Here is a 25,308-nt window from a genome sequence, read left to right as displayed (position 1 = left end):
GGTTTAAAATAATGCTCATTTCTGAAAATAAATCATGCACCGAGTAGACAGATATACAAGTATTAAAATGAGGTTAATTATAAGTCCAAATAATTGTGTTGGGTTCATCTACATATATTAATTACTGATGTTTCACTTTATCAAGAAAGTGCCCGATAGTAAACACACATTCTAAGCTGAATGCTTATTAAAGAGTACCTCAAACGTACAATGCAGTACACACTTCAGCTGAGTGATTCACATAACATGAAGTGCTTGCCTGTCAATTTAATCGCAAATAAGTCAACTAATGAACTGTCACCTCTATTGGGACAGTTACCCTTATCTACACTATTCCGAAAACATAAATAAAAGTGGACTGTGCTTGTTCCTAATTCTAAAGCAATTGCCCTAAATATGGTGGGTACACAGCGCAAGTGAGGTGGGTAGAACAATGCAAATTATGCACATTTCTGGAGTTTGTGCTATGGGAGTGTGTGCAATGCACATGTGACCCACAGACCCACTGTGAAAAGTTAGCATCTATGTGAATATTTCCAAACAATTAATGTTGTACATACGCGTTCACTTCAATATGCTCTGGCTTCTTTAATGCTTGATTAAGAGGAGTAGATGAAACAAATCCTGAAAGCAGCTTGGTCACATCTCGGGATTCAATCTGCATTCTTTCAGCACGACTAGCCATTTCGCATGCCCAGGCCAAACAGGCCATGCTAACGACTTTTTGAATCTGCTTCCCAAGTGTTATTTTCTAGTGGAAAATAAAAAAATAAATAAACGTCAAGCATGATAATTTTTTTACATGCACTTCAGACGGAATTCTTTTCTTATTAATTTCAGCTCTAACCAACATTCATCATGAAAGCAAGCTAATTCATACATATGTCCCTTGAAATTACAACCTGTATAAAAAATAAAATAAAAAAAATTAAAAATTACTCCACATACATTATTCAGCATTTCATATACCCAAATAAAATCAAGCTGCACATTTAAAACATCTTTTCTTAAGCATGCACTTTATGTACAAATTCCTACTATTACATTTTGTGTAGATTAACATTGTTTCTCCACATATTTCTGTGATCTAAGGCCATAGTTGTTGGAACCCATATTAAGATTAGAACTACAGATATCCTTATACAATGGGCACAAAAAGAAAATGTGGGATATGTTCACCGGTGAAAGGATGGAAGACCTGTGTATACATCACAGGAGGACATCTGAAAGTATTTTCAGATATAGGCAGTATGCATAAGATGGCTCAATCATTCCAAGTTATCCTCAAACGTTGGGCATTCAATATGATTGAGCAGGCGAGCTAATGCAACATTTCTCCAACCATATTTCGAGAATCCAATAAGTACATGGGGTTTTAGTCCTACTTTGTTCCATAATTTATGCTAGTTGGAATTTGATAGTTGCTTACATAAAATGATCAAGCTGTTTCCTTTATGTTTACAAACCACTGCAGTATATCGCAGCAAGTATTCTTCCATACATCAGTCAATGCATCTTTATATTTACTCGGATTGCAGTTCGACCACACTGGATTAAGTAATACAAATGGCTAGTGTACTTTTTGCTATTCTCTCTGGTGCCTAATTTTGTAACATTGCAATTATTCGATTGATTGTTTTTTAATGTGTTTCAGTTTCAAAAGAAACTTTTCACATACAAAAGTATTAAATTATTTTTTTTAATTAACAAATCTCATCTTAATCATATATTCAATTTCATCAAAATATTAGTAAATTACTAACTATAGATTTAAAAGTATCCCTAATAAAGAATAACATCTTTACCATGTAAAAAAAAAATCTGTCAATATTCAATTTAGCAGCAATGTGAATTCAAGTTCTGTAAAGTGCATTATGCAGCGCTGTGTTCCTTGTACTGAGACAATATTTCTAAAAGTCATGTCTCTTAATCGTGTCATATTTCTAGACAAAGTCACCAAACTCGTTCATGTACAAAGGCCCAGAGCTTATACATTGTGTTAGGACGTGTCTTGATGTCTCTAGTTTACTGCAGATATTAAATAACCAACATATTCCGGGTTCCAAAGCTAAACCTTGTCTGGCGCCCACTATACTTAACACGGGAAGTTGATTGACCCGAAGTAGTAATATGAACCTTCAAACTTTGCTGAGGCGCAAATTATTAAATATCTTTGTGGAGTAAGAGATTTCGGCATATTCTCAAACACCTCTGTATATGTTTTCAGTCTCTTCAGTTTATTGTAGTTACAATTCCAGGTCCAAATTCGCAAGTTCGTTTTCAATTTTCAACATAGTGCTGGAAGTTCCATAGATTGATTGGGTGCCCACGAGACAATTTCTAGCATCTTATAGCACGCAATTTCAAACAGTAACTTCTTAGGAGATGTTCCAATAGGCGCAGAAAGTGTGCTCAAAACTCTCAATGCCGGGCATTTAGGATTTTTAAGAATTTTAAAACCTAACAATCATTTCCTTTCAAGGACCTGACCATGAAGTGACATCAGTCCTAACTCCAATCTTATAATAGGCATCAGCACGCCAGGGGAAAGAGATAGAATTCACTGCCAAAACTTGCCCTCCAGCACTCCCAGCCACTTCAGATCCACACTTGTAAGTACCTCCAATCCATATAAAATAGATGGGCAAAAGCATTGCCTATATAGCCGCAATATGCCAGCAAGACTATATCCAGATGTCTTGCATGAATATTTTGCAATTAAGTTGGTAATTGCCCATCTTCTTCTGTCCTTAACAAGGAAATTGGATCCTCCGCCAACTTATATATTCACTCCCAAATATCTTAACTATCCACATATTCTAGTTTTCCACCCATCAGCCAAATTAACAGCTAAATTTAAAGCTAAATTGCATCACCTTTGCTTTTGAGAGGTAAATAGAAAGGTTGTTCTGTTCAGCATATTGTTCCAGGATTTTCAGAGAGATTTAAACTGTCACAGGTATGATCTAATAGTACAATATTGTCTGCATACAACAGACTACTTATCTTTATTTGCCAATTCTTGGTAGGCAATTAGCTATAGCTCTCAATGCATGAGGTAAATCCAGTAGGTACGCAGCCCTGTTTCACACCGCTCACTATGGGAGCAGTGAAACCACCCCCGCTCACCTCCAATGTCCAACCTCACCTTTACACGTGTTTCAGCATCCAACAGCTGCATCAAGCATAACTGATCACCCGAACAGCCGAACCCAGCCAGTTTTCTCCATAGTTTTTCATGGATCACTGTCAAATGCAGCTTGGAAATCTATAAATGCTGCATACAACACAGGATTACCTCTTGCTCTGGCTCTTCCACTGATCAGATCTATCAACATCAAAATATGTATTGTCGAGCTTCCCTCTCTAAAGCCCAATTGCATATCATCCAGAATTTTTCCTTTACCGGCCCATTCCTACAGTGTCTTAAGTAGTACAGCAGAAAATAATTTACCAGTGACATCTAACATCGACAGGAGCCAATAATTAGCATGCTCCAGTCAAACGCAAGCTTTATATATGGGTACTAAAAGAGATGTGCACCACGTCCGTGGAATTTGTTTTGTATATACGATCTTGTTAAACAATTGTTCAACCGCAATTGCCCATGCTAAAGCGACAGATTTCAGTAACGCGTTCGCCTGCCAGTTAGGCCCGGGTGCCTTGGAGGATTTCAATCTTTTCATCAACCCCAACAGAATTTATATACACTATTTTAAATCCGAGTCACCAACATTAGATTTACCAACATATTCGTCATCTTCAGTCCTTCCAAATTGTCGTATAGTAAACTCTCTCCAAACAACTTCTTGAATAGGATTTGTGACCTTCTTGGCTTTCACGCCATTATTCATATTCAAATGTTGCCAAATCATCCTACAATCCACCTTGGCCAATACATTCACCGTCTTCTGCCATCCCGGATTGCCCTTGCTCTTAACGAGGTTTCTATAAAAAAAAAAAAAATGTACTGCTTTGATACAGCAGACTTTGCATCCAAATCAAGGGGGCTATTAGCTACCACTCTAACTTCCCTATGCATAGAGTGTTTGGCATCCCTGATATCCTGGTCAAACCTTTTAGTACCCCCACTACTATCTGAAACTGCATAAATGCCCCTTTGCAACCCAAATCTACTTGTTAACTGCTTAATCCCCCTCTCAATGTCTTCGCCAGTTTTAAACACTAGACTAACTCACATTGATTGAGCTTAGCAACATATGCCTTTATCTTTCTAATATTCCCTTCTGTCCACGGTATCCTATTATTGGCAGTGTTTATATTTATGTCTCCTATCAATTCCTGTTCAGCTTCAAACATAGCCATAATTAGGTTAATTGTAAGCATTGCATGATCGCTTTAACTAGTCTGGACAACAGTCATACTCTGGATCACTGCAGATAAATCGGGGTCGACAAAAACAAACTAAAGTCTAGCCACATTCACACACCTGCATTTGCTTGAGACGCTAAAGCAGTACCTCCATTTCAGTCAATCAATCCGTTTATTCGGATCAAATAATCCATCAAACACATACAAAATATAATGGCACAGTACATAAAAGTATTGCTCACAAGTATGTATAAAATCCAATTTTCCAAAGATAAAAGGACCAATCAAAACACGACTGTCAACGGGTAAAAATCATCTAACAAACAGGAAAGTTCATAAATACCAAAACACATTCGGTCCAATAGGGTGCATACTAAACATTTAATCCGGTTTACACATAGGTAAACATTTATTGCAAGGGAGGCAAAAGGACCGCACAGTGCTCCCAATTCATTTGGAGCAATACTCCTTTCTGTTACGCCAAAGGTAGCCAATCATTTTGGGGAAATACATAAACAGCCCCTTTCTTTGAGATATGGCTCTTTACAAAAAAAGACAGTAGTGCCCAAGCTGTCAAGACTGAGTCTGCTGTCAAAAGGTATATAACTGCCGGCCTATAGAAACGGATGTTGGTTGGCTTAAGAGCCGGCAGTTGAGTAGACCGTCTAATGACATTATAGGCAGGGCAAAACAATAAGAGATGGGCAAAATCCTCATTAGCAATACCACACGCTGGACAACTCGCTACTTCAGGATATCCACTCTATTTGGAAGTAGCTCCCCTCAGCTGCAGGCAATCAAATCTGGCTCAGGCGATCAGCCAACGCTCTCTCTTAGTGTGACGCCAAATAGTATCTCCATTTAACATCAACAATCCCCACTCGTTTAATGCACTCACCCAATTTTTGTCCAGGTAGTTAGATTTCAAAAACTGCATCACAGAGTCAACATACAATAGGCATGTTACCGAATCAAAAGGTTTGTCCAAACAGTGTGCGTTGCGGTCCTCTGCAACCAAAATTAGATCTTTACTAGTATCAGTGACCCAATCTATCAACAAATAATAAATATACTCGACAGTGCAATCAGTTTCAGTTCCATCATTGGGGTTATAGACATTCATTGTTATAGTTCTCCTGCCCTGACCTACTTTCAAGGAGATCCCTAAAACCATGAAAGCTTTGCATGAAGTGGGCAAATGAATGGCACTGTCACACCGATGCGGCCATGGAAGCTATGGGCAAGATGGAGGCGCTATCAGGACTCTACGGCTTGTGTGTTAGCGGTCTAGCCTTTTTTTGCTACGGGCATATATGGAAGCCACGCCCCCTGCGAGTCGCGTTGCAACTCGCTTTCGCTGACTTTCGCTTTGTTCCTTACCAGTGCCTTCCTTGGTTTTCCTCCCGTCTCAGCATTCCCCTTTGCTGATATATATTTTCGCTGCTGCCCTATCATTCTCGCCGGTTTTCGGTTCTCTTCTTTTGCCTTCCTTGAATATCACTCAGTTTACGTTTTCCGGCTTTGTCTAGTTCTGTTCTAACTATCTGCTTCGCGCTCCGCAGAGCTGCCTTCCCCGGCGGCGGGGTTCCGACTTGTCGGCTCCAACCCGCTCGGGGCTACTTTCACTACATTTCTCGTTCTCTCTCACTCTCACTCACTCAGACTCACTCATTCTCTCTTGTGCTCTCTCTCGTTCTGACTTTTCGTTCTCTCTGTTCTTACCTGTTTCTCCGGGAGTACTATTCCCGTGCTTACTCTTCTTTGCCCGCTTCCGTGTGTATTGCGGAGGTTCTCTTCAGCGACTCTTCCTTACCTCTCCTTCCCGGACTCCTTCCTCCAGAAAAGCCCCACATCTGAGCCGCTATCCTTTGGATTTACAACCAAGTTCAGTGTATAAAGTCCTCACCTGCCTCTGGACCTTCAAATCTACTCGGCCATCGTCATCTGCAGCTACACAGGGTTTTTTCTGCCTTTCTGGCTTTTTCCCTGTTTGAAGGAGCGGGCTCCCCAGGGTTCACTTGACTGTTTGTTCTATTAACGGTCAAAGTGGCCTCGGGAGGAGACCGCCCCTATCTCTTTGAACGTAAGAAGGGGAAAGGATCTCTAAAGAAGGAAGGGGAAGAAGAGAAACCTCCAAAGGACCGGAGAAGGAGGCAGAAGGTACTCAGCCACAGTGAAGATCCAGGTGAGGTGATCCCTGGGAAAGGTGCCTTGGGCAGTGACAGGCACGTGACAGGATTGAATGCTTTACCCCAACCACCCTTAGACAAATTGATGGTATATTTTATAACCATCAATATAAACATCTTTAGTAAGCCATGTCTCTTTGATTAAGAGAAGGTCCTTAGCTTTAAGCAACTTTAATGAACCATCTCCGGAGAGGCAATGGTTAAATCCTCTAGTGTGCCATATATCAATTTCAACCAATCATGCTTGTTTTACAATTCCAGCCGGTACCAGATTGGAAATCCAGTTCAATACTTGCTGTATTTCTTCAGGTTTTGGGTACATGAGAGATTAATTCAGGCAATTCCTTATTAATAGTAACAGAATTTGTCGGGGTCACATATCTTCAGTATGCAACCGAAGCTGAATCCAGATGGCAACCTAGCTTTGAACAACTTTGATGCTGTTCTGGAATAGCCAAAACAGTTTCCATTCTTTAACAATGAATCCTAGACCTGGGCGCATCCTCATTGTCCAATGGATCAAAAAAATTGAAATCGCAAGTATCAAAATTCCGCAAAGGAGGGATACCTTGCAATAAATGTAGCAAGTATGAGCGTTTATTCTCCTGCAGTCGTTCTCTGGAAATATGCACCGAATTATGAAAGAGTTAACATCACGTGGTACTTGATGCTTAGTCTACTGTTCCTCCACCCCATTACCACCAGTTCTATTATTGACTTCTGTGATGAATCCTGCGTAGATCACTGATCCCCAGTGGAAGCCTCTACCTGATCCTGACTCTGGGGGTGGTATTCCGAGGATGGATCACATGGGAGGAGACGGCTGTCAGAGGAGAGTGGGGACTCCAGCAGGAAATTAAAGTTACTCACATAGTGACGCGAGTACTCGGTCCATAGTCCCCTTTTTCTCCATCCTTGTGGGCGTCCACCAACATGGGGACTGTACAGGAACCTTTGGCAAAGAAAAAACAGTGAGCTTCCCCTTCAAATTTAGTATAGCATGTGGAGTTGTGGCCTCAGGCGTGGGGAGGCACTGATGAGGCCCCAGCATTCAGTGTTTCACTTCAGTCCCCTTTGAACACATTGGACTCTTAGATACCTGGCTTCTCTTATTACATATTAGCTATTGGCATACTAGCCGGAGAAGGAGGGTAGTACATATGGAAGAAAGGGGAGTATGGAATAGGAGTGCTCTAGTGAGTAACTTGAATTACTCATACGTCCCGTCCTGTTTGCTCCATCCTTGTGGGCGATTCCAACGAACAAGAATATAGGGTGGAGCTGTGAGAACCTGCTGCATATCTAGGATGAAGCGAAAAGGTTCTGCCAAACCGCCAGACAAAACTCATCGCACCTGGAGGTGGTGTCCACTGAGTAGAGCTTACAGAAGGCCGACGGAATGGCCCAAGTAGCTGCCTTGCTGATGATATCCCAAGAAGCATGTCTCTGAAACGCGACAGCCGTGGCCTTGCCTCTGACAGCATGAGCATGAATCCCCTCAGGAACTAGTATGCTCATTGCCCTGTAAGCCTCTGAAATGGACAACCATCCAATGGGCAACGCAAGCCTTGGAAGCCTGAAAGCAGGGGGAGGAGACCCCAAAAGCCATGAACAATGCCTCGGACTTCCTGAAGGATTTAGTCTGAGAGAGAAACTTGAGGACCCTCTTGAGGATCAAGGAATGCAGGGTCCTCTCCGCCTCGGACTGCGGGTTTGGGAAGAACACACGCAGGAAGATCACTTGATTCAGATGAAATGGAAAGAGCACCTTGGGCAAGAAGTTTGGGTGAGTGAGCAAGATGACCTTGTCGTTGTGAAACGTGGTGAAGGGCTTGCATGAGGACAACACCTGCAGCTCACTAACCCGGCCCGCAGAGGTGAGAGCCACCAGTAAAACTGTCTTTAGTGTCACCAAGCGGATGTCCACAGAGGCCATCAGCTCGAAAGGCTTGAGCTGCAAAGCTACAAGAACCACATTAGGGCCCCACACCGGGTGCGATGCATGCACCGGCGGAAAAAGCCTATAACCCTTTAGGGTGGGCCTTAACCACTGGGTTGGCTGCAGAAAACACATGCTCAGGGGAATTCTTATGAGCCCCCATGGCTGCCAAATAAGCATGGGAAGTATCCACCTGTACTCCAGAACGAGTCAGGTGTGCTGAAAAAGCCAGTTGGTTCAAAGCGCCCACAGGGAGGGGACAAGGGGATGTAAAAATCATCAAAATATATAGAAATATTAATACAGTGGGAGGGGCATGGGCAGACAAATCTACTATGGCTTGTGAATGTTCAAAACGTGCTAGTGCAGAAGGGAGGGGGCATGGGATAGGTGCTGTGCTGCTCATTGGTGAGCAGCAAATGAAGTGCAAAGATAGATAAGTGCGAGCTTCCAGGGTGGAAGGTGAGCCAAGGCAAGTGCTGAGGATGGACAGAAGCTGGGGGGATTCAGTGTGGGAGGTCAGGGCTTCGGGGATGCACAAGGGCCCTGAACACCAAAAATGCAACTGTGAGATTAGCAAAGGAGAGTGGCAGGGAAGGCGAGGTAAAGAGGGAAGTCTTGAGGAGCTTCCGGAATTTAAGAAAGTCCTGCTCAAGATGAAGTGGGAGGCTGTTCCAGAGAAGGGAGCCAGATGAGGAAAGAGATCAACCCCCCTTCCCTCTGTTTAGTGTAACAATTTACACAAAGAGTTGGTGACAGAGGAGCACAGGGGTCTAGAGGGGGAATATTTAGTAAGAGAGTTGCAGATAGTGTGGTACCTGGCCGCAGAAAGCCTTGTGGATGATACAGAGGGATATGAATTTAATCTGTGAAGTAACCAGGAGCCAGTGAAGACTTTAGGGCAGGAGAGATGCGGTCCCTGGGCTTGCGGCCAAAGATAAGTCTCACTGCCCTATTATGCATTAGCTGGAGAGGATGCAGAGTGGAAGGAGGAGTATTCAGGAGGAGGCTATTGCAATTGTCAAGCCTAGAGAGAACCAGGGCTCGGGTAACATTGAGCTTCTGGGGGAAGGTGAGAAAAAGTAGAATTCCTTTGAGAAGGAAGAGCTGAAAGTGGGACTTCTTGGCAATGTCCTGAGTGTGTGGGAGGAAGGAGAGAGAGGAGCCAAAGATAACTGCAAGGTTTCCGGCTTCAGAAGAGGGAGCAGGGGGAGTGCCCATTTAGGAAGGCTAGAGTGAAGGGAAGAAGTTGGGAGCAAGGGTCCCAATAGGAAGGATCTCAGTTTTGCTGGCATTGAGACAGAGATCATTGGAAGTGCACCAGGCATGGATGGCAGGTGCAAGAGGGTCAGCAGGAAGTTTGAAGAAGAGTTGTGTGTTGTCTGCATAATGCTGGAAGTTGGGGGAATGAGGAGAGGAGTGCCAGCTGAGAAAGGTAGATGTTAAAGAGTCAGGGTGAGAGGATAGATCCCTGGGGGACACCACAAGGAGACAGAAGTAGGAGAGGAAAAGGTGCAAAGGATGACTTGAGAGGAGCGGTCAGTAAGGAAGGAGGTCAGCCTGACCGGTGCCCGCTCTGAGATACCAAGGGCGTTGTGCAGTCTTTGTATGAGGATGGAATGGTTGACTGTGTCAAATGCAGAGGAGAGATCAAGAAGGATAAGGACAGCTGGGGAATCGGGATCCAGGGATGCAAGCAGTTCTTCACAGGTGTTCAGGAGAAGAGTTTCCATGCCTCTCGATGCTCGGAATCCAGCTTGATGGTCAGGGAGACCACCAACAAGTTCAGTGTGAGTGGAGTTGGGACAGGGACAACTTCTCCAGCAGTTTCCTCAGTAAAAGGGTGATGGAGATAGGGCGGTAGTTGGCTGGACAGGTAGGGTCTGCTGATGTTTTTTTAAGATGGGGGGCACAAGGGAGTGCTTGAGGGAGGAGAGGAAAGAACCAGTAGTAAAGGACTGGTTACAGAGATCAGCATGTGCAGGGGCAAGAGAGCCAATGTTGTCATTGATGACTCTCGAGTTAGGGGAAACCTGTTTGATAGAGACCTTCATGGAGTGGACAATTCTGGTGACTTCATCAGGCTTCTGGGGGCGAGGCCACAGGGCTATAGGGACCCAGGTGGGAGGAGAAAAGGGAGTGGTCTGACCAAGAGAGGGGGGTGACCATAGGAGATGACAGAGGAAGGTCAGAGTGGATGAGGGCATCCAGAATGTGTCCAGTAGAGTGGGTTTCACCAGAAGGGAGAATGGAGCAGGATAAACACATGCGATGAGCCCAGTGGCAGGACTGTCATGGGTATCAGGCAGGTAAGTTGGGGCAAGCTGGGTGGAGGCTTGGCAAGCCTGGCATAGGCACACAAAGAACCCATAGCAAATCTTTCCTTTAATTACTTCCTAGTGTTTGTAGCAACTTCCTAGTTGCCAAACAGGAAGTGCATAATGATTCATGAGCTCTCTAGTGTTTGGGAGTGGCTGGCTATATAAGCCACACTCAAGATTCTTCCAGTGCTTCGTGTTGCATACTGTGAGCTGTATCAGCAACACACTTGCCGTGCTCCGGATCAGCCAGCTTCTGCTTACCTTCTCCAGATCATCCTGCTTCTGCTTACCTGCTCCGGATCATCCTGCTTCTGCTTACCTGCTCCGGATAATTCTGCTTCTGCTTACCTGCTCCAGAAGAACCTCCGTTCTTACTCCACGCTGCAGCTATTTCCAGTCAAGAGGGGACTTCTACATCGGCATGTGTAAGAACAAAGAAGAATTGCGTTAGCACGCAGACATCAGTAATGCTGCGCATACTCACTGAATCTTCCTGTGACGCTGGAATCCAGGTCAGTTGTACGAGCGCACAAACCCCTGCAAAAGAAAGAAGAGACATTATTCATTGCGCTCGCCCCAATAACGTGGACACTTATTTCACTGCGCTTGTGGTGCATACCTACCAAAAGCCTCCGTGAATACTTACCCAACCACCATATATCCAGTAGCGCTAAACCCGAACTCGAGGTGCTAATACCCATAATTTCTCCTGCAAGGGAAAGGGAGAGACATTACCAGGCGCGCTCGAATTGAAGACGCTGCGTAAACCTACCAGCAGCTAGCTTCTACACGCAGCTCTACTCACCCATGAAAATCCCGGCAAACAAAGACAATACCGACAATTTTGGACACAACATTCTCCGCGCAACGTTCACTTGTGGGAAGGACTTCCTAGCCAGTAAAGAAACTGGCACCTTGAACACTCTGCCTCGCTGTGAAGGCATAAATCAGCGTTTGGCATCTGAACTCAGCCTACAGACATTGGCACCAATCACATAATTGAATCGCGCCCCTGTGAATGCACGATGGAGTGCACACCCTACTAAAGATCAAGGTATTCCTCCGGGTGAAACAGGGGAAGTGAAGACTCGGGGTCAAGGGAGGCTCCTCCATCGCTCCTGCAGAGACACAGGTGAGTGTGACAGAACCTAATCCATTTACTGTTATACTGGGACCAAGTCGAGGGCCTCCTGGCCCGCTGAATGATGTTGCAGTTGTCATCTGAATATTGAGCATGTTGAAGTCTCAGCTGGTCAGGAACCAAGCCGCCAGCGCCAGCTTGGTCAGGTCCAGATGTTCCACTGACCCGCCCTGCTGCATCAGGAATCCCCTGCTGGAGATCTGAAGGTGGATGGGACCCTGGGAGCACAACTGCAGCAGATCCAAAAACCAGGGTCTCGAAGGCCAGTGGGGGGCAATCAAGATGAGGCTGCAACCCACCAAAGCCTGAAACATGCAGCTGGTCCGTTGGCGTAGAGGGGTGGGTGGGAAAACAACACCTACAGCCGTGCTAACAGATCTAGAAGGTATCTCCCAGAGACCCCGTCCCGCCCAGCCCATGAAGCAAACTGGGGGCACTTGTGTTAGGCAGAAACCTGTGCAGTTCCCTTAGGGACCACTGCAAAAGGCTTAAGACTACAGGTGTTGGCAGTAAACCCAATTGGTAGCAGTCTGCACCACCCAGATTTACCTGGTAGCTGTGGCTGAGCAGTCAGACTTCTCTCAAGAAGAGTTAGGCAGTATATAGAGTATACACATTAGGTACCAAAATACAGTAGCACAAGCAAACACTGACCAGAGCTTTGGTATAAAGGTATATAATTATTTATTTAAAAACACACTTGTAAAAATACACTAACACTAATATGGCAAGCAAGTTCAAAACACAGTCACTATCAATATATATACATCCCTGATTATTTATTGAACAAGTGTTCGTTAAAACACCACTTATTTGCAGACAGAGGTGAGCGCTTAACCTAAGATGGCACTCCAATAAGTTAGTTAAAAAGGGAGGGGAAAAGGCAGAATTAGAAAGCCCACAATACCAACACTTTTAAAAGAACCACAGCAAGGCAAGAAAGGCAGAGTCTACTGTAGAGCAAGAAAGTTCACAGGCCAGGCCCACTCTTGGAGAGAGCAAGGCGGAATGTGTCCAAGATCACACAGTTGAATTGTACTTTAGAAGTCTTTGCAGATCAGTTCGGAAAAAGTTAGTTAGCAGGTCCCAGGTCACCCCAGGATAGAGAGTCAAGGATTTATGGGACACCTTGAACAGTCTGTTGCAAGGGAGACCAGGCGGAAAACAGTACCTGAAATGGTGAGAAAGCTCCAGCGGGGGCAGTTGTTCCTGGCAGCGGGTGCAAGTCGGTGCTTCGTCCAGGGGAAGAGAGGATCTCGACGTGGAGGAAAGCTGGAGGTCGTTGCACTGCCAGGGAAGAAACCAGCCGCGGAGTTTCCCGGTTAAAAGGTACTACCCTTTTATTCGCGGTAGTGGTGAAGCATGGCTATCCGGCCGCCGGGGTGCTTGGCACGGGCGATTCGACCACGAGACGATCCAGGAAGGCGAAAAAGAGGGCGAACTGGTTATACCCACCAGTTCAAAGGAAGAAGACTCTCCGGGATGAAGATCTTCTCGGTCGTCGGGAAGTGGTGAGGCGGTTCAGCAGGGCTCCACCGGTGGTGTCGTTGTTGCAGGTCGGCTCAGCTTCTCCCTCTTCGGATTCCTTGTTCCTGTGGCGACTTCTCAAGTTCCAGTCCCCAAAGCCCTGCTTTTATGAAGAAAACCCCCATTCATCAGTCCTAGCTGTCACTCAAACATGCTAAGTGGTGAACCGGGCGGCTCACAACTGGGCCAATTACACAAGAGTGCGACTTGAGTTGCCGAGGCAACTCAGTCCAGGGTGCCTAAACCCCCCCCTCCCACACATCCTGTAGACCCAGACAGAGTGGCACCACTTTGGAGGGCTTCTGTCCAGAAGCCTGCCAAAAAGTGGAAAAAGGGCTCGACTTGGGTTAGAGTTACAAAAGCTAACACAGACGCCATTTTGGCACCGAGTTCTGGCAAAAAATCCCAACCGGTGAATTAATATTAATTTAATAAACCGGCGGTATGTTTGAGGCTATGCTAAAAAAGTGGTAGCCTCGAACAATGGGAAAATCCCATAGGAATATATTCGCGGTCGAATATAAAAAGTAGTATCCATTGCCACCAGCCAAAACTCGATCAGGGGGACTGGACAGTGCCCCCTCTAACAACAGACCCAGGGGCAATCGAATTGCCCCTATCAGTACGTCCACAATACGATGGTTTGTACTGGTTCTGTTCACAATTTAGGACTAGAAAAGCCAATGGTGACTTTACATGCCCTGGGAGACAGTAGTCAGTCCCAGGGTATGGAGCCTATGTTTGGGGGTCACTATGACACCCCTGTGTTACTGCACGGAGGGTGCTGTGTAACACATACCAAAAACACATGAAGCCCTATGGAGTAAAATACCCCATAGCCCATAAAACACATTCAAAGTCAAAGGAACACCTCAAATCATGTCTAAGAGTGGGAGTAAAAGAGTCTCACTCTTATCAGGAGAAAAAAATAAACCCCCAAAATCCAGCAAAGCTGCTGGGGGACTCACTAGGTTTGAGAAATTAGCTTTAACAGAGAATTCTCCCTAACAACTTGGATTTCAGAGGGGATGCAAACAAATCCAGGTCTGTGAACCCCCAACGCTGGAACAGGGGCAACAAGGAGTCAGTGTGCAACTCCCACTCGTAGGTGTTGAAGCCAAAGCGGTTCAAGCTGGTCCGCTTCTGCATTGCTGTCCCCCAGGAGACCGACTGCTGAAATCCAAACTCCCTGCGTCCGGGTCCATTCCTACAATGATACTGCCTCCATGCAGAGGAAGTGGGGGGAAGGGGAGGACGGGTGCCACCCTGCTTGTCTGGGTAAAACCTCATGGTAAAATGGTCTGTCCTGACCAGAACAGACCTGTCCCTGATGAGGGGAAAAAACACCTTGAGGGCCAGGCCCACTGCCCCGAGTTCTAGCAGATTGATATGCAGGATGGTTTCAGACCTGGACCATGCTCCATGAATCGCGTAGTCCTTCAGAGTAGCCTCTATGCCTGAAAGTTTGAAGTTCTTGGTCACCACCGGGGGTAGGCTCTGGTCAGGTGAAGGGGGATGCCACTGAAACATTACCATCCATCAGCCACTAGCAAAGATCAGGCAGGAGCAGCAGTGGTATTGGGATCCTGTCCGACTGAGACCCTGTCTCCTGATCCCAATTGGCTGCCAGATGGATCTGGAGACACCTCATTTTAAGGCGAGCGTGCTGTACAGTGAGCATGCAGTGCACCCAAAATATGCTGGAACGACCATGTCAAGGTGGTTGAGTTGGCCAGAAAGTACCCCACTGCCTTGCAGAGGGAAAGGAGCATCTCGGGTGTAGGCAACACCCACTGAACCGTAGTGTCTCAACGCACTCCTAGGAAGACCATATCCTGAGATGGGAACAACTGTCACTTCCTCTGGTTGAGGGAGAGCCCCAGCTGCTGCAGGATATCTACCAATCGCTGGCATTAGAACAACACCCCCTCGGGGGACCCCGCCCTCACCAGCCAGTCATCCAAATAAGGGTACGGATAATGGCCCTCCAAGCAGACAAAGCCTGCCACTGCGTTCATCAACCTCGAGAGTACATGTGGGGCCGAGTTCAGGCCGAAGGGAATCACCTTGTACTGAAAGTGGCACGACATAATCATGAACTGCAGAACTTTAAAATGCAGTTGGTTGATGTTTACATGCATGTACGCATCCTTGAGTTCCAGGGAACACACGCATTCCCCTGCACACAAACACAAGGCTATGTGCGCAGGAGTAATAATTTTGAAGCGTTCCAGTGATAAGGACAGATTTAGAGATGACAGGTCCAGGACAACCCTCAGGCTAGCCTGCTTGTTTTTAGGTACTGCAAAAATCCTGAAATAGTACCTGCAGCCCCTGTCTGAAAGAGGAACCAGTTCTATCGCCTGCATCTCCAAGAGCAAAAGGACCTCCCGCAAAAGAACCAGGGACCCAATCTGATGAAGAGGAGGAGGAGAGAATGGTAGAGGCAAAGTAAGAGGAAGACTTAAGCCCATAGTGACTACGGATAGGATCCACAGGTTGCTGAAAAGACGTTTCCAGGTGTCCTGGTAAACAGCCAAACGGCCCCCAAGAGGCGAGCTGTGTTCCATGACCTGGATGTCACAGCTTCTTGGTGTTAGAGGCGGGGGAGTGGAAAAACGCACTCAAAGTCCTCTGCTGCTACCTCCTGTTGTCGCTGGGCGACCTCTCAGGCCTCCATGTACCACGGTCCCGAGACCCCTTGAAGCCAGAGAAAGCGCACAGTTTGAACTCGGTCCTGCCCTGGGACTGAGGGAGGGATTTCTGTCCAGGTTTTGTCAGGATGGCCAAGGATTGGCGGTTTGAGTGGAGGTTTTCTTCTTTGTCAACTCATCATCGGCTGATGAATGCAAAAGGTCCATGCCCTCGAAGTGCAGATCCAGGATTCGCTCCTGCACATCCGATGAAACCTTAGTGGTGTGCGTCCACGCGACCGTCTCATCTCAACACCAAGGCACAGCCCTCTGCTGGCTGTGTCGATGTGGGAGACCAAAGACTCCATGAGGTCCTGTGTAATGGCCCGGGCCTCTGCCAGACCAGCCTTAACGGCTTGCTTGTCCGAAGGGAGGTCGGACAGGAATTCAGAAGCTCTGGCGGGAACTTTGTGGTTAGCCGCATCCAAGAGGGCGTCTGCATTTGATTGCCGCAGATGTAGTCCTGAGATGGAAAAACAGCACTTTCCCAAAGACCCGAGGACCTTGTCCTCCTTGGAAAGACAACTAGAGGTGGCTCCCATGGAGGAAGACAACAAAGACGATGGTTTATAATGTAAGGAGGCCAGAGCTACCACTGAAGAATGCGGTTGCGGGTGGTTGGCCAGGAGGATTGTCTCCCCGTCCATCACCCTGAACCTCCTGTACAACTTCTTGTTTATCTGGGCGCTGGCCCTGGGCTTCTCCCAGACCTTTTGTGCCATCTGCAAGACATCCTTCTGGAGAGGGATGCCACACTGGATCATGGTGCGCTTACCCAAGACCTCTACTAGCACTCCCGACTTCTGGGAGGCTTCCTCAGGCAGAGGGACCTCGAAGAACTCCGCCAGGCCCTGAAGGCATTCATGAAAGTCTTTAACGGATGCCGAGGGTTCATCTTTGGTGTCATCGCCCCCCCCCCCTGTTTTTCACAGACCGAGGGGAGTATGGGCCCTGGAACATAGGTGCTGATGGGGTCCCCTCGAAGTCCGGCACCAAAGACCGGTCCAACAGCTTCTGAGTGGGAGACATTGGTGGTAGAGGAGGAGGTGAGGTGTCTGAACAACTGGTAAGGCCTGAACCTGAGGAGGGACCGGAACTGAAACCTGCAATGCTGGAGAAACAAGAGGAGTACCCAGAGGAGGGGTCCAGGGAGGCACCAACTTTGGGATGACCTCCTTCACTATATCCTTCAGGAGCCCCTTCATCTGAGGGAAACACATGAGGAAGAGGAAGCGCTCAAAGAAGCGGTCCTTGCAAGCCGCCAGGTCCCTACAGGCCCATCCTTTCGAGATACTGGGCTTCTGCTACTGGTCAAAGCGCTGAGGCGCCTGAGGCATGTAGCCATAAGGCTGCAATGGGTAGATGTATCCCTGTGGAGACCAGATGCCTGTACTGTACAATCCGCTGCCGCTTCCAGAGAGAAGGGGACTGGGATAATCACACAAAGCCTATTCAATGGGTGAAAGCGCAGGCAGTCCCTCAGTTGGATCCAAGATGGCCGTCGGCCTGGCAGGCTCAGCCATATGACTCTAAGCTATTTTGAAGCCTTGCGCCACACCCTGGGCGGGACGGCGCAAAGGCCCTGAGCCACGAGAGGCCACAGACACTGAGGATACAGCTCAGGTCCTGCACCCGAAGTGTAAGCGTCAACCTCAGAGATCACTCTGGTGCTGAGCCCTCGGCCAGCTGGCCGATAGTCATAATGCCATGACTCATGACCTCAGAGTGAGCTCAGGTAGGCTGGATGCCCTCAGCACCTGTGCCGGTAGCCGTGCTGGAACGAGCCGAGGACAGACTCTTGGAGGTGGCACTCGACGATCCCATACCCCTTGGAGTTGAAGAAGAGGACAAACTTGATCGCCCTTCTGAGGACAGCCTAATAGGGTCCCTGAGCCCCTCCGCTTGGGAGCAGGTCGCCAGGATAGCCTCAGGTCTGCAGCCGGAAGAGTCCCCAGACCCCTCAGCTTGGGAGCCAGTAGCCTTAGAAGCCTCAGGCCTGCCAGAACCTGAATCCGAGGAACCCCTACCCGTGGTAACCCTGGGGAAGGGAGTTGCCACGCTGAGGAGCCGTGCTGAACAGAGGGCCTACCTTGTCTTGACTAGAGGTCCTGGAGACAAAGTCCTTAAGGTGGGGTGGAAGAGAAGTGTGGAAGATCTCTCTCCACCGCAACAACCGATACTTCAATGCCCTGTGACTGAGGGTGCTGCAAGCCGACCACTTGTCCCAGCAGTGGTCGAGCCCCAAACACTCATGACAGAGTGCATGGGGATCCGAGGCCGGGAACAAGCGGTTGCAAGAGGCACATCTTGTGAATCCTCCTACAGCCAACATGCGCCGGGGGAGGCGAGGCACCGAAGGGAACTTAAATAAGATTGATTCTTCATGTGTGCATAAGCCTAGAACATATCCAACATCTAATGTTTATGGTGATTGTTGACTGCATAAAACTGTCAAACAATATAATTTGAGATTATTTGGAATTTCCTTGGACTCCAAGCCCCAGAAAGCCTCAAGTACTGATACAAGGAAGGAAGAGGAGCAAGGAGTCAATGTGAAGGGAATGTGACACCAAGAGTAATGTGCAGTCTAGTTGTCAAGATCCAAGTCAGCTGTGCAGGACATTTAAACCAGGAAATCTCCTGAAGCTGACATATCGGAGAAGGAAAGAGAAAGGCTGCAGAGTGTGCAGAGCGGGAAGCGAGTCTGGAGGCAGAAGGAAACTCACAGAGAAGAGCTGTGGGAAAAGCAGGAAACATCTGCCGCTAGTAGATTGGCGGCTTTCGGGACCCAAGAAAAGTAACTCCGCTGAGGGAAAGGTGAACTGTGTGCAGCAGGACCAGGGGAGATACGGTCCTACAGAGCAGCACTGGTTCTGTTGGTGAAGGAATCAGAAGCTGACGCGGGAATCAAACGAGATTCTGACAAAAAGGGGCAACTTGCCCAGTGAAAACTCCTTGCAGCAGTCACACAGTGAACCAGTGAGTCAGCCTAAATGAGTAGGGGGCGCTGGGACGTGCGAACACGTTACAGAATATTTGGGAAGCATTTTTGAATACCGACCAAATAGAATTGAAAAGAAAAGGCAAATATGGTACAATTTTCGTGATATGATATCCATTGGGGGAAACCTGGAACCAGTATTGCCATAAGCCAAAAGACATTGAAAGAGAGCTTGAACAAACTCTCATATATGGGATAGCAATATGGGGGAAGTTGGGACAAGTAATCTCTGAAGTCAACAAATGTGTATTATTGAAAGAGTACAATTGTCTAATACCTAAGAGGACTGTGAATGTTGCAGAGAACAGATAAGAGCATCAGGTTGTGAAGCTTTTTGCAAAGAGATACCTGGCAGGAGAGTACACCAGTGGATCTGTGAGAGCCAAAAGGGAGATATTCCTGGCAGGAGAGTATACCAGGAAACCCACTTTGAACTGGTGTGTTGTAGAAACATTTTCTTATATTAAGTTGTTGTTTCAATTGAACATTTTGTCAACAAAAGAATTAGAAAAGATTCACATTTTGCCATACTTTAATCAATATTGGAGGACTGACATGTGTTTATCCATCCTGTAAAGTAGGAAATACTTTCCTTTGCCATATTCCAACCAGTGTTGTGGAAAAGACATTCTGTTTTGTCATCCTGAAAGACTAGCAGAGACTTGCTTTGTTATATTCCAGCCAGAGTTGTGGAAGAGACATTTGTTTTGCTATCCTGAGGAAAGTATTCGGTAAAAGAGAAATATTAATTGCCTTTAAGAGATTGTTCTTAAAACAGAACATTTTGAACAATTTTCCTGAAATAATCCAGGGGAAGGGAAGGAACCCCTGGACACAATGATTGTTTTGTTCAAGTAACATGTTGAGGATTTTGCAAATTCTTGTTGAAATGATGTTGGAAACATTTACCTTGCACCTTTTGCTTGACTATATAGGCAGGGGTAGTATAGCTCCGAGGCAACGCGCTCGTGTTAGAAACAAGACGATACAGAGCAACAGAGGTCCGAATCCCAGGTCTGCACTTAGAAACCTCTTCGGTATTAAGCACATTATAAATAACCAATTATATTTATGGGAGGGTCAGATTTCGTTTGGACATAAGGTCAGCCTGCTTTAGTTCTAGTTTCATATGAAGGGGCACTTGATTTATGATAGGGAAAGTTAGGCCTTTATTAAAACCCCTTTCTGTTAATAAAATGGCTAATGTTGAGAATATTACCACTTTGCGTCCGCCTCTCATTTCTGACCCCTCACACTTCTTTCACTTGAGCCTTTTCAGGAGTAGAGGTACAGTACTCAACCAAATCTAATGATTCGTGAAATTCTCTCTGAGTCTGCTCAGCTATTGTCAGCTGCTTGGCAAATTGGCCTTACAAGGTTGAGGGCCTTGCAATAGCAAACTACTCAACATACCAGTAGATTTATTCAATCTTTGCCTATGGAGTTTTGTCTTCTTTTTTTTGTCTTACTTGTTGGTCTGAGCCTTGAGTATTAGAGAGGACTATAGTAACAGGATCATTGGTTCCAAGGCTAACTTAACCTAAATGGTTTCGTGCTCCCAATCACTTCCTTATGGTCCCCTGCTTTCTGGTCAAATATAATTCAGATACTTCACACGAATTGGAGACATTAGTCGTTTCCACCTGATGCTTTTGTGCCACCAGCAATGCCTCCTCCCCGGCCAAAACATCCTTCTGCGACAGGTTTACCTCGTCAATTGCTTGGCCCATTGCTTCTATAGTTCCAGTCACCACACAGTGCTGGGTATCGATTTTATCTTACAGCTTTAGGAGCGTGGAGCCAAAGTCCTGCGGATGTTTGTGAATACAACTTCAGAATGTTTTTTGTTGTAAATTGTAATTGTGATGAATCTAATGATGTCATCACTCCTTTCCCCGAGATAGCCTCTCCATGTGACCAGGGGACGCAGCCGCTACCTGATCCTGACACTGGGGGAGGCTATTTGAGGGAGGAAACCCTTGGGGGGATGAAATGGCATCAGGTGAGGCACAATATCCGCTTTGTAGTGGTCTGCAACGTGTCACGATCCTCGGGACGTAGAACACTCAGACGTTCGTTGCGGCTGCATACTTGGAAACTACCATGGCGTTTATTTCAATCCGCATACGCCATTGTGGAACGTCTAGGATCCCGTTGCCCAGACAATGACGTGGTACTGCGTGGTAACCGGCACATGCATGCATGTATGTATGTATGTATGTATGTATGTATGTGGGCCGCCCAGCGTCCCGTTGCCTAGGCTACGACATGGGACTGCGTGATCACCCGACCACTTCCAAAGTATACCGGTTGTCCTGAATTCTACCGCAGCACTTCTTATTTAAGTTGTTCTGCGTGTTACGTACAATGGAGTTTCCTTGATTCACTTGCCTTTTCCCTTGGAACGCTCCCAGATTTCCCGTTCTTCTGGTCAGGTGCGTTTGGTCTTTCCTACGTTCTACTATCGAATCCTAAAGAGCAGCCAGTATTCAGCTTGTCGTCCGTCATGATACTTGCTCCGCACGTCCTCGATTACCCATTGCCTGCTCCTTAACTGGTTAGATATTGCTTTATACCCTACGACTTCAGCACGTCCCCGGCTTTCCAATTGCCTGCTCCTTGTCTGCTCAGACGCTGCCTGATTACCTTACGACTTCAGCATGTCCCCGGATTACCTATTGCCTGTTCCTTGTCTGCGACTACTAAGCTATGTTTTCCAGTCTTGGAAACTTATTACCTGTTCTTTTGCTGTTAATCCTCTCTCTCTCAGTCGGACCTTAACACATATCCTCACTTCTTTACCTAAACTGTGCATTAATTCTTTGCCTCAGGTTTCCCTGAAGAATATTCCTACCACCTACCGGATTGGATTGTTGGAGACCTTTTTTGTATTTGTATTTATTGAATTTTTTATAGCGCGTCTAGCCAAAGTGCTTTACCTGAAACAACAGGTAATACATTATAAGCAAGCAAGCAAAATAATACTGTAACATGAATCAGGAAGCAGAGAACAATACACGGAACAATTTACCATGATACAATCAGAATGAACATGTGCAGGACAGGACAGATGTCAGTAAACAGTAAAGAACTGTCAGGATGGAGGTTGGAGTAGGTGGGATTTTAGAGCAGTGCGGAAGGAGGAGTATGAAGTGATGGAGCAGAGAGGGAGAAGGTTCCAGTGATGTGGGGCAAGACGTTGGAAGAAACGGAAACGGGATGGTGCACAAGGTGCAGGTGGAACAGTAAGTAGGAAATGATCAGCCGAGCAGAGTGGGCGAGAGGGAGAGTAGAATGAGAGGAGGGTGGTAAGGTAGGGTGGGGCAAGTCCATAGAGAGATTTGAAGACAAGACAGAGGAATTTGTATTTGAGCTGAGAGTGAAAGGAGAGCCAGACCAGAGAGGAGAGGGAAGAAGAGATAAAGTCATGGAGAGAAGACAGAGACAGCGAATAGCAGAATGGTAGATAGATTTGAGAGGGGCTAGATGTGAGGAAGGGAGGCCGAAGAGGAGAGCTGAGCAGTAGAAAAGTCGAGAGAAGATATTAGGAGATATTTATTCCACTGATCTGGACGCTATGTAGTATTGGCCTTGGAATTGACCTTTTCCATAAGAACTTTAGTGCGTCCTCGTTCCGTTCGGGATAGGTCCGACTAACATACTAACCTTATAGCCCCCTTCCGGTGTTTGGGTTCACCTCATTCTCAGGATCCCTGGTAAAGGAGCGATTATACGCCAAAGTCCTACTCTCAATTATACAAAGTTAGTGATTCAACCGTTCTTATCCAGTTTCCATCTGGTTTATCCTCATCTAATATCCCCTTATTTTTCTTTCTTCCTAGCTTTGCGTGTGCTACCTGCACTTGCTCTTTCATTCGAACCACTGTCCTGCCCGTTCATACTACGGGTAACACGGTTGCTCGAAGGAAATGTTGCCCTCTGTTGAGGAGAACCTCCTTGGGTTTTTAAATGTCTCTCATCGGGAAACAGTAAGTGTCTGGTCCTGGGTACGCAAGTACAACAGAATCAGAAGCCATGGACACCGCTGACACGTTATCCAATCTGCTACAATTGGTAGCCGATCTCAGGACCGATATGACACAAGCTCATACGGCCCTTCGTCATAGGATAGACACGTTGTATGAGAATCCTCCCCATGGGGCTGCTGACCTTGCAGGGGCCCTTGCAGCCTCTGTACCCCTCTATCATATTCCAGCACAGAACCCTGTTCCAGTTCTAATGTCAGCGCAATTCCCATTGGCACCTCCTGAACGCTTCCTAGGAGACCCTAGAAATTACTGCACATTCAACAATCAGTGCAAATTGAATTTCCTATGTCGCCTGCCTCTTTTCCGGATTTCACTACCAAGGCGGCTTTCTCATCTTGGAGGGACTGCTGCGGCCTGGGCTAATCCTTTGTTAGAGTCTAACTGGCATCTTTTATATGATGGTGACGCACTCATTACCTCAATGAACCAGGTCTTCGATACTAGGTACAAGTCCCAGGCTACCGACCTTGAATTCCTAAGTTTAAAGCAAGGGTGGCTGCCGCTTTAACATTACTCTGCAAATTCATCCAGTTAGCCGCTGAAACAGGGCTAACTGGATGAACTCTATAAAGGGCTATCTGCGGAATTGAAAGACACCCTCTGCACAATTCCTGTGGTTTCTGTGAGATTCTCAGAACTACACGATTTGGTCGTTTAAATCGAGGCCCGTAGAACTGAACGGAGCAGTGAAAAAAGAATTTCTTTGCCCACAGGTCTTAAAACTGATGTTTCTAAGTCTTCCGCTGATGGTACTGAGCCTATGCAAATTGGGGCTCTCAGGAGACCTTTGTCCAGCACAGAGAGAACACTGACGCAAAAACAATCTGTATGTATTGTGCTTCTCCTGATCACTTTCTCAGAGACTGCCCAGTAAAACCCGCAAGGAAGCAGGGAAACACCAAAGCTCGATCGTAAAGGGAGTCCTACAGTCAAGTGATGAAATATTGGATTCCTATGTTATTACTCATCATGCTCTAGTCTGTGTCTCGGTCTAGCTTCAACTGCCAGCTCATACCCTGCTACAGATCAATGCTGTGTTCGATTCAGGAGCCATGGGTAACTAAATGGACAGAGGGTATACCCGTCAGATCGGTGCCCCCGTCATACCCAAGTCTCAACCCGAAGTGGTGAATGCTATCGATGGTACTGAGTTACTTCAGGCCTTGTAACAGAACAAACTCTGCCCATTCCTATGACCAATGTCTCCGGTCATTTGAGTCGATATGACATGCCATTACTTACCGTAAAACCATTTCTGATGATTGTATCTGCTTAGATTCACATGCTGTGCATATAGTCCGACATCCAGTGGTAACCGCAGAGTATTGCATCTTGTCTTTCGAGAATCAAAAGGGGACGTCGACATGGGCGTGCCTAACACTATCCCTACGTGACGTGTAGTGTATCCAAAATCCCTCACGCGTCGAGGTCCCTCCGATTGTATTTTTTCTGCCATGAGGGAGCCTTATGACTATCGCGAATGAGTACAGAAAAGAGAGAAAGTAGTAAGACGTCTATGTTCCCTCCATCCGAGTGGGGATGAAGGACGGGCGCATGTGAATCTAAGCAGATACAATCATCAGAAATGCTTTTACCGCAAGTAATGCATGTCTTCTGATGCTTGTTAATCTGCTTAGAATCACATGCTGTGCATAGAATAACAAGCAGTACCCGGAGTTGGAGGTGGGTTGTGAGGTGATGTCTTAATACTGCTTATTCCACCTGAGAATCCGACCTAGAATGAGTGTCTAGGCAATAGTGTTTTGTAAAGGTGTGTACAGAACTCCAGGTTGCTGCTTTGCAAATGGACTTTAGGGGAATTTTAGCAATGAATGCTATGGAAGCCCCAGTGCCCCGAGTAGAGTGTGCTCTAGGCTTGACGGGCAGTTCTCTCTTAGCCAGAGTGTAACAAAGTGTGATGCCTCTGACAATCCACTTTGAGATTGCTGATTTAGAGACAGGATCCCCTTCTCTACCAGACAGGATCCCCTTCTCTACCAGCTGCCACTGAAACAAAAAATTGGTTTGTCTTTCTCAGTGGTTTAGTTCTGTACAGGTAAAACATGACTGCCCTACGCACATCTAATGTGTGTAGGCTTGTCTTGGCCTTGTTAGT

At 46.5% G+C, this 25,308-nt stretch overlaps 1 protein-coding gene and 1 long non-coding RNA gene across 7 annotated transcripts in view; one reads left to right on the top strand and one right to left on the bottom strand.

The window, feature by feature from the left end:
- The window catches only part of TARBP1 (TAR (HIV-1) RNA binding protein 1), a 2,688,190-nt gene that overhangs the window by 1,205,807 nt on the left and 1,457,075 nt on the right, over positions 1-25,308 (bottom strand). For all 6 annotated transcript variants that reach the window (XM_069607367.1, XM_069607363.1, XM_069607366.1 and 3 more), the window contains exon 15: positions 561-751. In XM_069607367.1, the coding sequence (XP_069463468.1) occupies positions 561-751 (191 nt within the window). The remainder of the gene's footprint in view (positions 1-560; positions 752-25,308) is intronic.
- The window catches only part of LOC138467418 (uncharacterized), a 146,752-nt gene that overhangs the window by 34,863 nt on the left and 86,581 nt on the right, over positions 1-25,308 (top strand). The window lies entirely within an intron of this gene.

The sequence above is a fragment of the Ambystoma mexicanum genome, chromosome 4q, assembly GCF_040938575.1.
Source record: "Ambystoma mexicanum isolate Mex_15411 chromosome 4q, UKY_AmexF1_1, whole genome shotgun sequence".
NCBI lineage: Eukaryota > Metazoa > Chordata > Amphibia > Caudata > Ambystomatidae > Ambystoma > Ambystoma mexicanum.
This window is presented reverse-complemented; position numbering and strand designations above follow the sequence as displayed.